The 13,826-nt window shown below is 37.6% G+C and overlaps 1 protein-coding gene across 1 annotated transcript in view; it reads right to left on the bottom strand.

The window, feature by feature from the left end:
* CCSER1 (coiled-coil serine rich protein 1) overlaps nucleotides 1–12,559 on the bottom strand; it is a 448,828-nt gene extending 436,269 nt beyond the window's left edge. Inside the window, exons 1-2 of the mRNA XM_087936737.1 lie at nucleotides 12,552–12,559; nucleotides 12,048–12,258 (exon numbers count right to left, since the gene is read on the bottom strand). Coding sequence (XP_087792863.1) covers nucleotides 12,048–12,258; nucleotides 12,552–12,559 — 219 coding nt within the window. The remainder of the gene's footprint in view (nucleotides 1–12,047; nucleotides 12,259–12,551) is intronic.
* Between the last annotated feature and the right edge of the window lie 1,267 nt (nucleotides 12,560–13,826).

Genomic DNA, 13,826 nt, shown 5'->3' with positions numbered 1-13,826 from the left:
CACCTATTTATCCCACTCCAAAACATGCCTATGAGAAAAGTAGATGCTCATTTCAACACCTCAATAGAGGTAAACCTAGAAGACAATTCAGAAGTTTCAGCTGGTTCAAAATGCAGCAGTTTTGCGCAAATCTGGATTTCTTCATGTGCCATTCCTTTGGAAGGGGCTGCATTGTTGCTGGTTTGCTTCTGGGTCCAATTCAAAGTGCTGGTTATCACATTTAAAGCCCTGCATGAGTTGGAGTCCAGTTGAGTAGTGCGGTGGCTTAGAGGTGGAGCTCTCGCCTCACAATCAAGGAGGCTGTGAGTTCTATCCTAGGTACAGGCAAATATTTCTCTCTCTGGGCATAATGAAAATATATCTGCTGAACAAAACTTTGCAATGGTGACAGGAAGGGAATTTGGCCAGCAAACGCTCTGCTAGCTCCATTCAGTTGCCCAGACTCTACCCTGCAAGGGATTATAGGATCATTAAAGAAGAAGAAGATGATTATGATGATGGGTTGGAGCCAGGTTATTTGAAGGTCTGCCTCTACTGAGCTCCATCTACCTGGCTCATCAGGAAAGATATATTGTGAGTAGCATCTATCAGACCAGTACATCCAGTGAGAACAGGTTGTGATGGTTCCCTCCCTGTGAATATCATTCCCACCTAGATGCTTTTCTGGAACATACAGAAGATGTGGTTCTTTCTGGAAATACAGAGTTGCTCAAGTGGCTGAATTGTCTTTGTTGCCACCCTGGGATGGGGAATTTATGGGATTTTCTACTGTGGATTTTTAATTTTGTACACTGACCAGAATCACCAGTTATGAATTGGATGGCCACATAAATTTGTTTATGAATGAATGAATGAATGAATGAATGAATGAATGAATCTAGATGTCCCATATCTTGTTTATCACAGAGATGCCTAAAATAGTGAATAATGCAAAGCCCACACATTAATGTGTGAGAAGAATGCTCATTATGTTTCCACAAAGCATCAGAAGTGGGATCAGGTGTTGAAAGTCTCCTGAACTTCCTGGTTATGTATGAAACCACCTTTAGCCAAAAATCTTAAAAGGATAACAAATAAGAAGAAATTAACCTTTGTGCAAGTGAAATCCTTGATATGAAGGTAAGGTGGCTGCCTGAACAAATTATTTGTTTCTGCAAATGACAAAAATATTCAGGGCATGAGGAATGAGACTATTTGAAATACTTGGCCCTTTAGGGCAGCCATCCGTGATCTTAGAAACTATATGTAGACAAAATACTTTTTTTTTCTCACACAAAGTCACATCTGTTGTGCTTCCCAATCACATGATCACATTATGGCCTATGGCAACCAGCTCACATTTACCACCCGTTGCAGTGTCCTGAAGTCAAATGACAGCAATTTGCAACATGTTTTTTTTCTGATTTCCAGTGTTTTTTTTTTTTCAGAAATGGCAAAAATGACCCTCTGTGATTATACACTCACTTAACAACTATGTAATTTGCTTAGTGACTGCAGTGACATGCTTTATAAAAATAGTTGAAAAATTGATGCCTGACAAGGAGCAACAATTTCTCCTTGCTACCTAATAATCACTATGACTTAAAACCAAAATTGAAAGATAAATTGTAGTTATTAAGTAAGAAGTACCTGCATATTATTTTCGAGTATCTTATCGTTAGAGCCTTTTCACAGGCTTTAATGATCAGTATGAATTAAGATACAGAAATAAACATATATTATCTTTCCTCTGTCTGGCTTCCATAATATTTGAGACAGATGTACATGTTACTGAAGGCTCAGAACATTATTTTCCTGATGGTATACATTTTTCACTCTATTAGTAGGACTAATTTTAGCAGAATAACAGAGTTGTAAGAGTTGTAAGTGATCTTTGAAGGTCTTCTTGTCCAACTTCCTGCTCCTTATAAAAAATATTTTATCTAATGTGTAAGGACGCATGGGTTTAAATTTTCTACTTAGACCTGTAATAAAGAAAACACCAACTTTTGAAGTCATGTACTTCTTGAAAGGAGTGTGTCTTCTTTCAGAAATAATTATTTGAAACACAAACTGAAATGTAATCATATTTAGTTTAAATTAGAAAGGCTAATTTAATAGGAGATAATGTGCAAATCCTTTTCTTACAAGAACATAGAGCAATTTGTCACAAAAACGGCAGACCAATTTGCATCATAATGGGTTCCCTTATCATTTCAGAGTATAATTGTTTAGAACATTTTGATACAGTTACAGCAAACACCCCACAGAGAGATTTTCAAGTTGCACCTAAGAACTGCTGACATTTACTACTGCCTGCATAAATCTCTGAGGCTGTATGTTAGATGTTAATAAAAATCATATGAGATATAGACGATTGCAATCTCCAAAATAACATCTTCTAATCCATATGCATTTGGCAAATATAAGTATTTTAACACAAACCAAAAAGGAGGCAGTTCTGTCAGATGTGTAGAAAGTAATCTGTGAAACAAATCTGATTCCCAGTGCTACTCAGTAACATCATTTTAAAGCAAGAGACATCAAAAGAGTTGTTTACTTGAAGAAAAAGATGCATGTTGTCAAAATTTGAGGCAAATAGAGATTTAAATATTCATAGGAATGTAATGCTAGACTGAATATGTACACAGGAGATATCTTCCATACCTTACTATGGGACAAAATGTGTCCCAGGATTCTGGCAGTTACCCCAATTAAATCATGAATCTCAAGCCAAACTTCCAAAACTTCAAAAGGATTTATTGGGAATTAACATGTCCGGCACTGCCTGGGTATAGCTGACTCTGAGACACATAATTCATTGTCATCCCTGGTTTTCCCCTACCCCCTGGGTAAATCATAATTCATATTCTCCAATGAGACACATCCACAGCCAATAATCATCAATCATGTTCTCCAGTTAGAATTCATTACCACTGGGATACATTACCACTGGGTAGACTCTAAGCACTAAAGAGATGAAAGAGGAAATTATTTAGCATGGTGTTTTTGAACTCAAACTATTGTCTGGAGAATGGGCTAAACTTTAAGGACAGAAAAGCATACACTGTGCTAGAGTCATTTAATTTAAATAAAGTGTAAGGATATGCTGGGTGGCGTGGTGGCTTAGAAGTTAAGATGCTGGCCTTGTTAGCTGGAAAGGTGGGAACTCAGGTTTGAGACCAAGCACCATGTGACAGACTGAGCTCCCATCCTTGCTTCTGCTCCTGCCAACTTAGCAGTTTGAAAGCATGCAAGTGCAAGTAGATAAATAGGTACTACTTAGATGGGAAGATAACAGAGCTCTGTGATGTCATGCTGGCTACATGACTGTGGAAATATCTTCAGACAGCACTGGCTCAATGGCCTTGAAATGGAGATGAGGGCTGCCCTTTATTGTCAGCGATGATGAACAGAGTAAAATCTGAAGAATTTTTACCTTTTTTATAAGGATATGCTAAAATATGGAAATCTTCATCACAATTAGAACTTTGTCAGTTCATTGCTCTATATCCATAATCTACCAATCAAGTTAGTTTTCAACTGTAAACCTAATTGGCTCAAGATACTGTGGAAACTAAGGCAATAGCTAGCTAGCTAGATTGCTTGCTTTAATATTTATGTGACATCAAATCATTGCCAACTCTTACCAACCATATTTTCTCCATGATGATCTATTAACTTGGTCTTCCAGGTTGTCCAATGATGCTCTCTTTATCATTGTAAAGTTCCAGTCAGATAGGGAAAAATACAGCGGTGGGAATCAATTTTTTTAACAACCGGTTCTGTGGGTGTGGCCTAATTTGTGGGTGTGGCTTAGTGGTCATATGACTGGCTGGGCATGGTTTGTATATAAATACTATAAATATTTATGTAAATATTGATTTTTTTTATTAAAAAGAGCAACTTTTACCCAAAAGCAGGCAAAGCAGACAGGCAGATTAGGTTGCTCACAGAATCACAGATTCATTCAGAGATCTATCTTTCTGTAATCAGCTACCTGAGTCTGTCACATAAAATTTGCTTACAAGCAAACTCATAAAATTAATTCACAACACACTATGTATGTAAATATTGAATTTTATATATAAAAAGAGTAACTTTTACCTAAAATCAGGCAAAACAGGCAGGCAGATTGAGTTGCTCACAGAATCACAGATTCACTTAGAGATCTGTGTTTCTGCCATCTGCTACCTGAGTCTGCACTGAATAATAGAAGCTTCAGGCTCAGTTCTGCTTTTAGATTAGCTAGAAAGCAAGAAATTCATCTATTTCCTACTTTCTAGCTAATCTAAATCTCCCGGCACAGCAGAACAGCTGAAGGTTGCGGGGGGAGGAAAAATAGCAACTTACCAAATGCAGGCAAGTTGGATGGTGTGCATGCCAGATAAGGAGTGGGCGGGGTGGGGTGGGGACAGCCAGTGGCACAATTTGCCAGTTCTTCGGCAGGTAGAATCCCACCCCTGGTGAGAGTGTGTTTTGCACGTGCATGTAGACCATTTCATAAAAACCTCAGCTGTGCTGCCTGGACAGCTGACAAGCATTGCATGCAGGTGTGCAGCATTTGAAAAAACACTTCTTTCCTCCTTTTTCAACCTCAGCTGTGCCGCACACACAAAAAAAGCAGGAAATAAAGGACAGCCAAAGCCCAGGCAGGCAGGTTGGCCAAACAGTGCATCAGACACCGAACCGGTTCAGTGTTTGCTGCTCTTCAGAGCTACCGGTAGCATCCCATCCCTGGGAAAATACATGTAGTGCAATGTATGTTTAGAAGCATATTCTGGCTATTGGAATGGCTGTCCGCAGGTTGAGAAAGGATGGGAAGATGATATGCACTGAGGATATTACCTAGGTTGATAATGAAACATTTTCCAGAAAGCAACCAAGCTCAGAGAGCATCAAGGGCCCTGCAGCATTTGATGGAGGATAATTGTGGCATCTCCTAGCCTTGACCAGAAAAATTGTCTTGCTTCTGTAACTTAAAAGCAAAGCCCAGCTGCTTCTTTTACCCAAGGTAGATTTGTATAAAACCAGGCCTAAATCTTTTGGGGTTTTTTTTTTCATGCAAATATGAGAATAAGCCATTTTCATTTTTTCAGTAGTTGCTAACGATATGCACAATGAAATCTTTATTCCTCTATACATTCTTTCAGAATATAGTTAATTGGGAATTGGGATAGTTAAGTGGGAATTAGGAGCTGTTCCCTTAAGGGAATGCCTCATGGTAAATGTAGTTAATGAATCATGGGAAATGTAGTTCATGTCATGTGGTCATATCTGTAATCCTGATTGGTCACTGAACTGACCCTTGGTTGGGTTGGGGGAGTTTCCTTTAATCTTGCTCGGACCCCAGCATCATGTGGGTTTCTCACCCTTTGCTCCATCATTATGGGATGAAGATAACTGTATTTTACACTATGAAATCAGCTATGCAAAATGTGGACATTAGATGAATCTCAAAATAACTGTGAGTTATACCTTGAGAATGTCTTGTGATCCAATAAAGATACAATGTATGGAAGCCTTTGTAGAGTTTGCCTGTCTGCCTTTATATTCAGCCAGTAATTAGAAGACAGAACATGCACAATGAAATCTTTATTCCTCTCTACATTCTTTCTAAAATAGGTATGGGAAAATATCAGTAGTGATGAAAATAAATACTATCTCTGATCATATAAAGCTAAATACATAGTAGAAATTGAAAATCCTTCCCCACCCCCAGCTATACATCCAGGGTGCTTAAAAAATAATTTTAATACTAACTACTTCACATATGCTAAGCCACGGTTTAGATTCTTGGCAACGTGTGTGTATTTGCCAAGGTTGCAGCATCATGGATCACATGATCACCATTTACAAGTTTGCAATCTGGCTTCTGACAAGTTTAGTTAATGGGGGCAGGTGGATTCATTTAATGATTAGATGATTCAGTTAATGACTGTGGTGATTTGCTTAAACAATCTGGCAAAAGTTTGTAAAATTGAGCACAACTCACTTAACAATTGCCTCACTTCATGACAGAAATTACATTCACAATTGTGGTCATATATTGAGGATAACCTATAATGAAGAAGTGAGATTGATTTAAGGGATGGGATCCGAGAAGCTCTGTTTTAAAAGATGGTTTTGCTTATATTTTACTTTATTTTTCATTATGTTCTTTTCTTAGCCTTTTATTCCTTATGTTGAAACTTGGCCTCGCCTACTTTGGGAATATAGCTCTTTGTATATTTAAACTCTAAGTTGCAAGTGTTGATTTAATATATTTTTGCACCCAAATGTATATCTCAAGATGATGAATACTATAAAATTTTTAAAAAACAAATTAATATGCCAGAAGAATCCCAGTGGGTTAAAAGAAAGCAGAATAATCCTATTTAGGAGGACAATAGTTAGAGATTCATTATTGTGAATTTACTGTGAGTTATATATTTAAAAGGCAGAGCCTCCGCTGCTTTTTTTTCCCTCTCCTGAAAAATAAAAAAAAATTATTGCATTGCTCCAAAGGAAAAGAGCAAAACTGATTCTCTCAGGAGAAAGAATCTCAGGATGAAAGTGATTCATAGCCGATATTTATTTTAGCTATCTCCATCCTGCACAGCGGAGAGAAGGGCACTGGTAGTCATCTTACTGTATCATTTGTAAGTCTGCAGAAGTACTGGCAGAAGGACTAGAGTGTATCTTTGTTTGCAGGTAAGTTATCTTTCTACAGATTTGAAATTAAAAAAAATTGTCACTAGGATAGAAGAAGAAGAAGGCAGTGAGGGAAAGAGAAAGAGGGGGGGAAAGCTAGAATTTTCTTTCAAACATGAATGCTAGGTGAAAAGACTTTCACTTGGCAATCAATCAGGAATGAAATGACTGTTCAAAGTTCACCGGACACTTTCATAGTGTGAAATTAAAGAGAGCGGTTTTTTGTTTTTGTTTTGCTATATGGTTCTTCGTTGATGTGCAACAACTAATTGTTTATGTCCTGTTAAGATTTTTTTTTTTTGCATTGTTTTGTTTTTACATTTTGAAATGATGCTAGAAAATAGAAGCAGCAGCTCTGGGTTTGCCTTCCATAAAATCATTATCATAACTGCCCCCAAGAAAACTGCATGTCTGTGTATTAGGAACGGAGCTTGACTTCAGCCTCTCATTAACCGTTATGTTAAAAACTCTTCCTAATTCTTTATGGATTTACATCCGAAATGGTTAATAAAAAAAGTGCAATTTTTTTAAATCAATAATAAATAAATGTGTGAGACTTATTTTACCAAAAAACAACAACAACAACCCACTCCAAATAGTTTTGGATCACAGTCTATTAAAATTATGGAATTTTAATAATGTAAGCTAACCAGACGTACCCTTCATTTTCACAGGAGTAAATTTCTAAAAAGAAATATGATGTGGGGTCTTTCAGATTTTTCTACAGTCCTAAACCAACCTCTCAGGATTCTAAACAAGCCTATTGCTCCTCGCTTTCTTATACAGAATTTCTTTGTCCTCAAACTAAATGATTACAATAACTAGGCTTGTTGAATAAGCCAAAATGGTCTATTTCTCAAGCAATGCGCTTAGACACTCCACTAAACTAGAAACAAATTGTATTAATTTGCTATGTAAAGGTAAGCATGGGTCAGGGTCCATACCAGTGGTGGGATTCACATTTTTTTATTAAAAATTGTGGGCGTAGCTTGGTGGGCCTGGCAGGGAAGGATACTGTAAAATCTCCAGTCAGAGGTGGTATTTGCTGGTTCTCTGAACTACTCAAAATTTCCACTACAGGTTCTCCAGAACTGTTCAGAACCTGCTGAATACCACCTCTGGTTCATACATCAAGTTGAGTCATAAGAAAGGTGATTTTGTCTATGTGATTTTTGCTTAGCAAGTAGTGTCTATCCAGCAACTGTATTGCATAAACTGTAGCTTATGACCTAAAGTGACTATAAATCCAGTTCTTGTATTTATTCAATCCATTGGTTAATGAAGTATCCGCTATGTAGTGTGATGTACAATTTAAGTCATTGTATATCTTGCTGTTCCTGTTTAGCTTTGAGTTCAATATTTTTATGTTCCTACATAAAACTTGTATTTTTAACAGATTATGTATCCAAGAAATATAAAATAGAAAGTCTGAAAGAAAATCTCCATCAGGTATTGCTGCTGCTAATATGATGATGGTGATTGGTCACAGAGTTAGCCAGATATTATCTGTTCACAACAATGTAAAGTCATATTGGCCTTTGTATGAATCACATTCTTCCCAAGAACCTAAAATGTCATAATCTATCAGCATATCACATGAACAAATTGAAGGAGTGTGGCCTTTTTCAGTTGATGAAAATTTTGTCAATCTGCAGAATTTCTAAGTGCCATCCAAACATTTTTGGTATGGCACCCAATGCACCACAGCTAGTTTATGCAGTAATCTTTCAATTTGGATTCTCAGATCTTGATACTTTGTGATCTTCTCCAATTCTTTGCCTTTGATTCTACTATGCCCTAATATTTGCCACATTAATTCTCCATACTTATTTACTTTTCAACCACCGTTGTATCTAGTGTTTTATGAGCAACAACTTGTTATTACTATATAAACAAAAATCTGCAGTCACATCTGCCACATCTTAGCTATTGTTGACTTCCATAGGAAGTTAACTTCAAGTTAACGTATATTTAATATATGCGGGGGAAATCCAAAAGCAGGGCAGAATTTAACATCTTCCATTCGCATATTTATTGTTGCTTCACAGATTTGAAAATTATGTTTGACAACTTGGAACTTTATTTATTTTTTTCAATCCAATTAAGCTGTTGGGAGACTCAATTACTACATAACATGGGTTGGGAACTCCTCAAATGCCCTCCATCCTATACTTCTTTTATTTCCTATTGCTTTTTATTAACAGAGTGGATGAACTCATTAGGAACCTTATTATCATTAACTTTGCCTTCTTCATTATGACAGACATTTTATCTCTGTGGTCTTTAAGCACCACCTCATTTAGTCCAAAATTATTCAGACTATGAAAGGAACAGTGCATGTTCCATTCACTCCTCGGTTGTGTATGAGAGAGTAATCTTTTATGTGCAGATTATTTGAAGTGCAAATGACTCAGAAAAAGAATTGGGGTTCCTCAGCTCCATTGCCAAGTCATTGCAATAGTTGGCCTAAAGCATACAAGAAATAGCAAAATTTCTGAAGTAGAAAATTTGCACTTTGGATTTCTTTTAAGGGGAAATGTTTACAAATAAATACAGAAGTATGAAGAAATCAGTATTTCTATAATGATACTTTTGTAGCCACTACTATAGTTACTGTTTATATATGTTTAGCTCAATCCTCATACTCATCCTATCCAGCTTTCCAACTCAATTTGGGACTCCTTGAATGTTTTTATCAGGAGTTTGTCTGACAAAAAATTGGATAAGGATGAGATTATCTTCAACTTTATTTTTAATAGTTAAAGAAGAACCTAAGCAGGATCAAAAGAATTATTCTTCCCTCCTGTATGATGATCCTTAAATAATTATTTATAATAGTTCTGTCTGAAAAGGAATAGCAATGAACTGAATTTCATATCAACAAACAACGTGATTTGTAACTGGATAGCAAACAGATACTGAAGCAAAATAAACAGGTGGCTTGAGATATATAACTATACCGTTGTCAGAATCCATTAACCATAACAATACATATAGGCACTTTTATAAAATGACAGTTGTAATGTTGAAGAACAATATTAAGGACAATATTCATATTTAATATATTTTAAACTTACAGAATGATGATACTTTTAGCACACATTATTTGAAAATGTTTGTTTTAAACTGAGATTTATTCAATAAATTTGTGTGCTGATTAAAACCTCATTTAGTCAACAACAAAAAATACCTGGAGAGATTTACAACTGAATCTTAATGCCTCTTAATTTGTTAGATTAAATTAATTATAAATGCCTCTTAATTTGTAAGAAATTTGGAGATACCATTGGTCTCAGAGAGAAAGATTATACAATCCTTATTTAAACCTCCTACAGATTTAATGCCAAAACTGATCATCATGACTGCTAGTTATTGATTTTATAAATTCCAGAATCAGTTATTTGCAAAACCTGGAATGTCACATCACAGCCAACCGCTCAGCATATCACATCATGGAACTCAGGGGGCTCACCACAAAACCTCAGGATGTTACAACAAAGCCAACAATCCAGGAGATTACAGCACAAGTCCCAGGATGTCAAAACAATAGAACTCAGATGGTCATCACACAACCCATTACCCAGGTTGTTACAACACAGGAGGCTGAGAGACACACAGTCAATTCCTCAGCCACACATGTTCTTACGAAAAAGCCAGCCAATCTGCAAACATCAACTCCATCAACCAATCAAGAAATGACAACACAGCCAACCTCCCCACCAGTATTTATAAAGAGACAGAAGCTCAGATCACGCTTTGCTCGCACAAGCACAAAGCCAAAAGCACCAGCCTGAAGATGGAGAGTGGGACGTCATCAAAATGTTGCCAAAATACTCTCAATCTTACACGGGAAAAGACCCGAACACACCAAGACCTGTATGTATGTATGTATGTATGTATGTATGTATGTATGTATGCATGTATGTGTATATACATACATACATACATACATAACATACATACATACATACATACATACATATTTTCTTAAGTTTTCACGAGTGCTCACATGTATGGTATTCGGCTTTGTTCGGGTATTTTCCCACATCATTATAGTTGTGCTTTTAAAGTTGTAGCAACGTTTCGGCAGAATCTTATCTGCCATCATCAGGCTTCTGTACTGTGTTCGTCTGTGATTCAGACTTTTACAGTTGTTTCAGTTTTAAATTTTGGGCTAGCCTACTGCTGTGCCAGAATGTTTTTTTCTTCATCCTGATTGGTTGGGAGTCTTGGTCTGTGTTTATTGGTCTTGGAGTTTGCTGTGTTATGCTTGATTGGTGTTTCTAATATCTTCTGTCTGTTTTGTGGCTTTTTTTGTGTCTTGATTGGCTGGCAACATTGTGTTCCTGTATTGGAGGCTTTTAGTACAGCTTGGCTCTGAGTAAACGGATGGCTATCATTTGTTAGGAAGCTAGGTTTCATCTGGGTGCCTGGTTGGGGTGTGTTTGAGCTGGAGGTATCAGGGGGGATCTGTTTGTGCCCAGGTGTTTGCCTGGCTAGTGATGTGGAGATTTTTTTTGTCTGTGAGTTCAGGCTTCCAAATAATTGACAGTCTGGTGGAATCATCTCTTCTATTCATGCTTTCAGGTCTTTTTTCAATCACTATGGCTTCTCTGATATTTCTGTGGCTGGGGTTTTCTATAGTGGCTAGGGTTTTGGTGCCATTGAAGTTGATGCTATGACCTGTGGCTTTCATGTGTTGGATTAGTGAGGAAGTGTGTTCCAGCTTTTTTACTGCATTTTTTTGTTACCCACCAGTGTGTTCAAAGACCTATTCAGTTTGAATCAGGCAAAGAAGCAGTTCAATTCTTCTGCCAGTAATGCATCCTTAAATGTGGATGAGACCCTCAATGAAATTGAGTTTGACACTCCTGATTTAATAGAACATCTTTAAGAAGAATTTAAGAAAAACATGGGTGCGGTGGCTAAGATGCTGAGTTTGTTGATCAGAAAGGTCTGCAGTTTGGTGGTTCAAATCCCTAGTACTGCATAATGGAGTGAGCTCCCTTTACTTGTCCCAGCTTCTGCCAACCTAGCAGTTCGAAAGTTGTAAAAATGCAAGTAGAAAAATAGGGACCACTCTGTTGGGAAAGTAACAGTGTTCTATGTGCCTTCGGCATTTAGTCATGCTGGCCACATGACCACAGAGACATCTTCGGATTGCGCTGGCTCTTTGGCTTTGTAACAAAAATGAGTGCTGCCTCTTAAAGCCATAAACAACTAGCACATATGTGTTAAGGGAACCTTTAAAGAATAATTGTGGAATTTAATCAATGATTTGCAAATAACATATAGTGACTGTTCTTTAGCGGTCAATCACCTCATCGTTATTTTTTTTTAACAAATGGTACTATTTTGATTCTTTAAAAGCTTACCTCTTGGAGAACCCGCTTCATTTTCAACAGCAATGTTTTTACCGCTGTACAGTCTTGCATCATTAGACGGAAGGGCAAAGATTCCAGACCGCCACCTTCCTCCATGGCTGCAAAAGGCCATTCTACAGATGGGCTGTTGGCCAGCTGGTTTCCGCGAGGACATCGTGCTTCCCCTCGATCCACATCCTTGGATAACTTAAGAGAAAGGTTCCTGTCAAGAAATAACATCCATATGTTAGCAACAAAGGTGGTATTCAGCAGGTTCTGACCAGTTCTGGAGAACTGGTAGCAGAAATTTTGAGTAGTTCGGAGAACCGGCAAATACTACCTCTGACTGGCTGGCCTTGCCCCCATCTATTCTCTGTCTCCCGAGTCCCAGCTGATCGGCTGGGTCATTTGTTGCCTTGCACATGAAAACGGAGCTGGAAAGCAGGTTAGTAGGGTGGGGAGGGAATGCCGATTTTACAATATCCTTCCCCTGCCACTCCTACAAGGCACTCCCACCAGGCCATGGTTCGTCCACCAAGCCATGCCCACAGAACTGGTAGTAAAAAAAATTTGAATCCCACCACTGGTTAGCAAGGAACCCTAATGTAGGTTTATTTTTAAAAGAAAATGAATTAAAAAGATGAAGCACTGTTCAAACAGAGGCCTATTAACTTTCTCTAAATTCCCTGCATTCCTAGCACAATGATCCATAAATCTGTTACATCACAGTGATTTCTGAAGAACTTGAAAACAAGGTTCCATACTCAGCCCATTACTTACCTATTTAAATCTGAGGACAACATCTCAATTAATAAGGAAAAGCTATAAAACTCATAACCCTACAAGCCCTTTGAGAAAGAGAAACTGATTCAGATTCATAGACAAATAACTTGGCGCAATAAATTCCAAAATTAAACAGCAAAAGAAAAAAGGAAAAGAATACGAATAAGGTAATGAAGACAGGAGAAAGAGAAAGAGGAGGAGAAGCAAAGTGTTAGTTAGGAGACAAAGAAGTATATCTCAGTATGCATGAGACTGAACCATGAAAATTACTTTTCTGACTATATACTTTATTCTTTGTGTACATTTTGGTTCTAATTTTTCTCTCAATAAAATCTTAACAGCTGTCTATATAGCTGATCATTTTGAATTATGCTGTCAGGTTTCCTGCAACATAAATATGGCCTTCTTGCCTTAATGGCCTTCTTGCCTGAGCCCCACAATAATTATGCATAATTAGTTCATAATCATCATCAAAAAGAAAAATTATGTTCATGAACACACATGCACATACTAGAAAGAATCTTGGTTCAGTTTTATATGAGAAGCAAGAGCCGAAGACAGAAGCCTGAAGATGATGAATGAGACTTCATCGAAACGTTGCCTAGATACTTCGAATCTTACGCGGGAGAAAACCCGAACAACCAAAGATCCATATATGTGTGTGTGTGTGTGTGTGTGTGTGTGTGTGTGTGTGTGTTTTCCACACCACAAGCCAAACAAACACCTGGGCACAAAGAGACCCCACTGATACCTCCAGCCCATACACACCCCAGCCAGCCACCCAGATGAAACCTAGCTTCCTAATAAACAATAGCCAGCCATTCACCCAAAGCTAAGCCGCACTAAAAGCCCCCAATACATGAGACACAATGTTGTCAGCCAATCAAGACAAGAAAACACTACAAAACAGACAGAAGATATTAGAAACATCAATCAAGCAGAACACAGCAAACTCCAAGACCAATAAATACAGGCCAAGACTCCCAACCAATCAGGATGAAGAAAAAA

Source organism: Pseudonaja textilis, chromosome 6, assembly GCF_049901715.1.
Source record: "Pseudonaja textilis isolate UNSWEBS1 chromosome 6, rPseTex1.2, whole genome shotgun sequence".
Taxonomy (NCBI): domain Eukaryota; kingdom Metazoa; phylum Chordata; class Lepidosauria; order Squamata; family Elapidae; genus Pseudonaja; species Pseudonaja textilis.
This window is presented reverse-complemented; position numbering and strand designations above follow the sequence as displayed.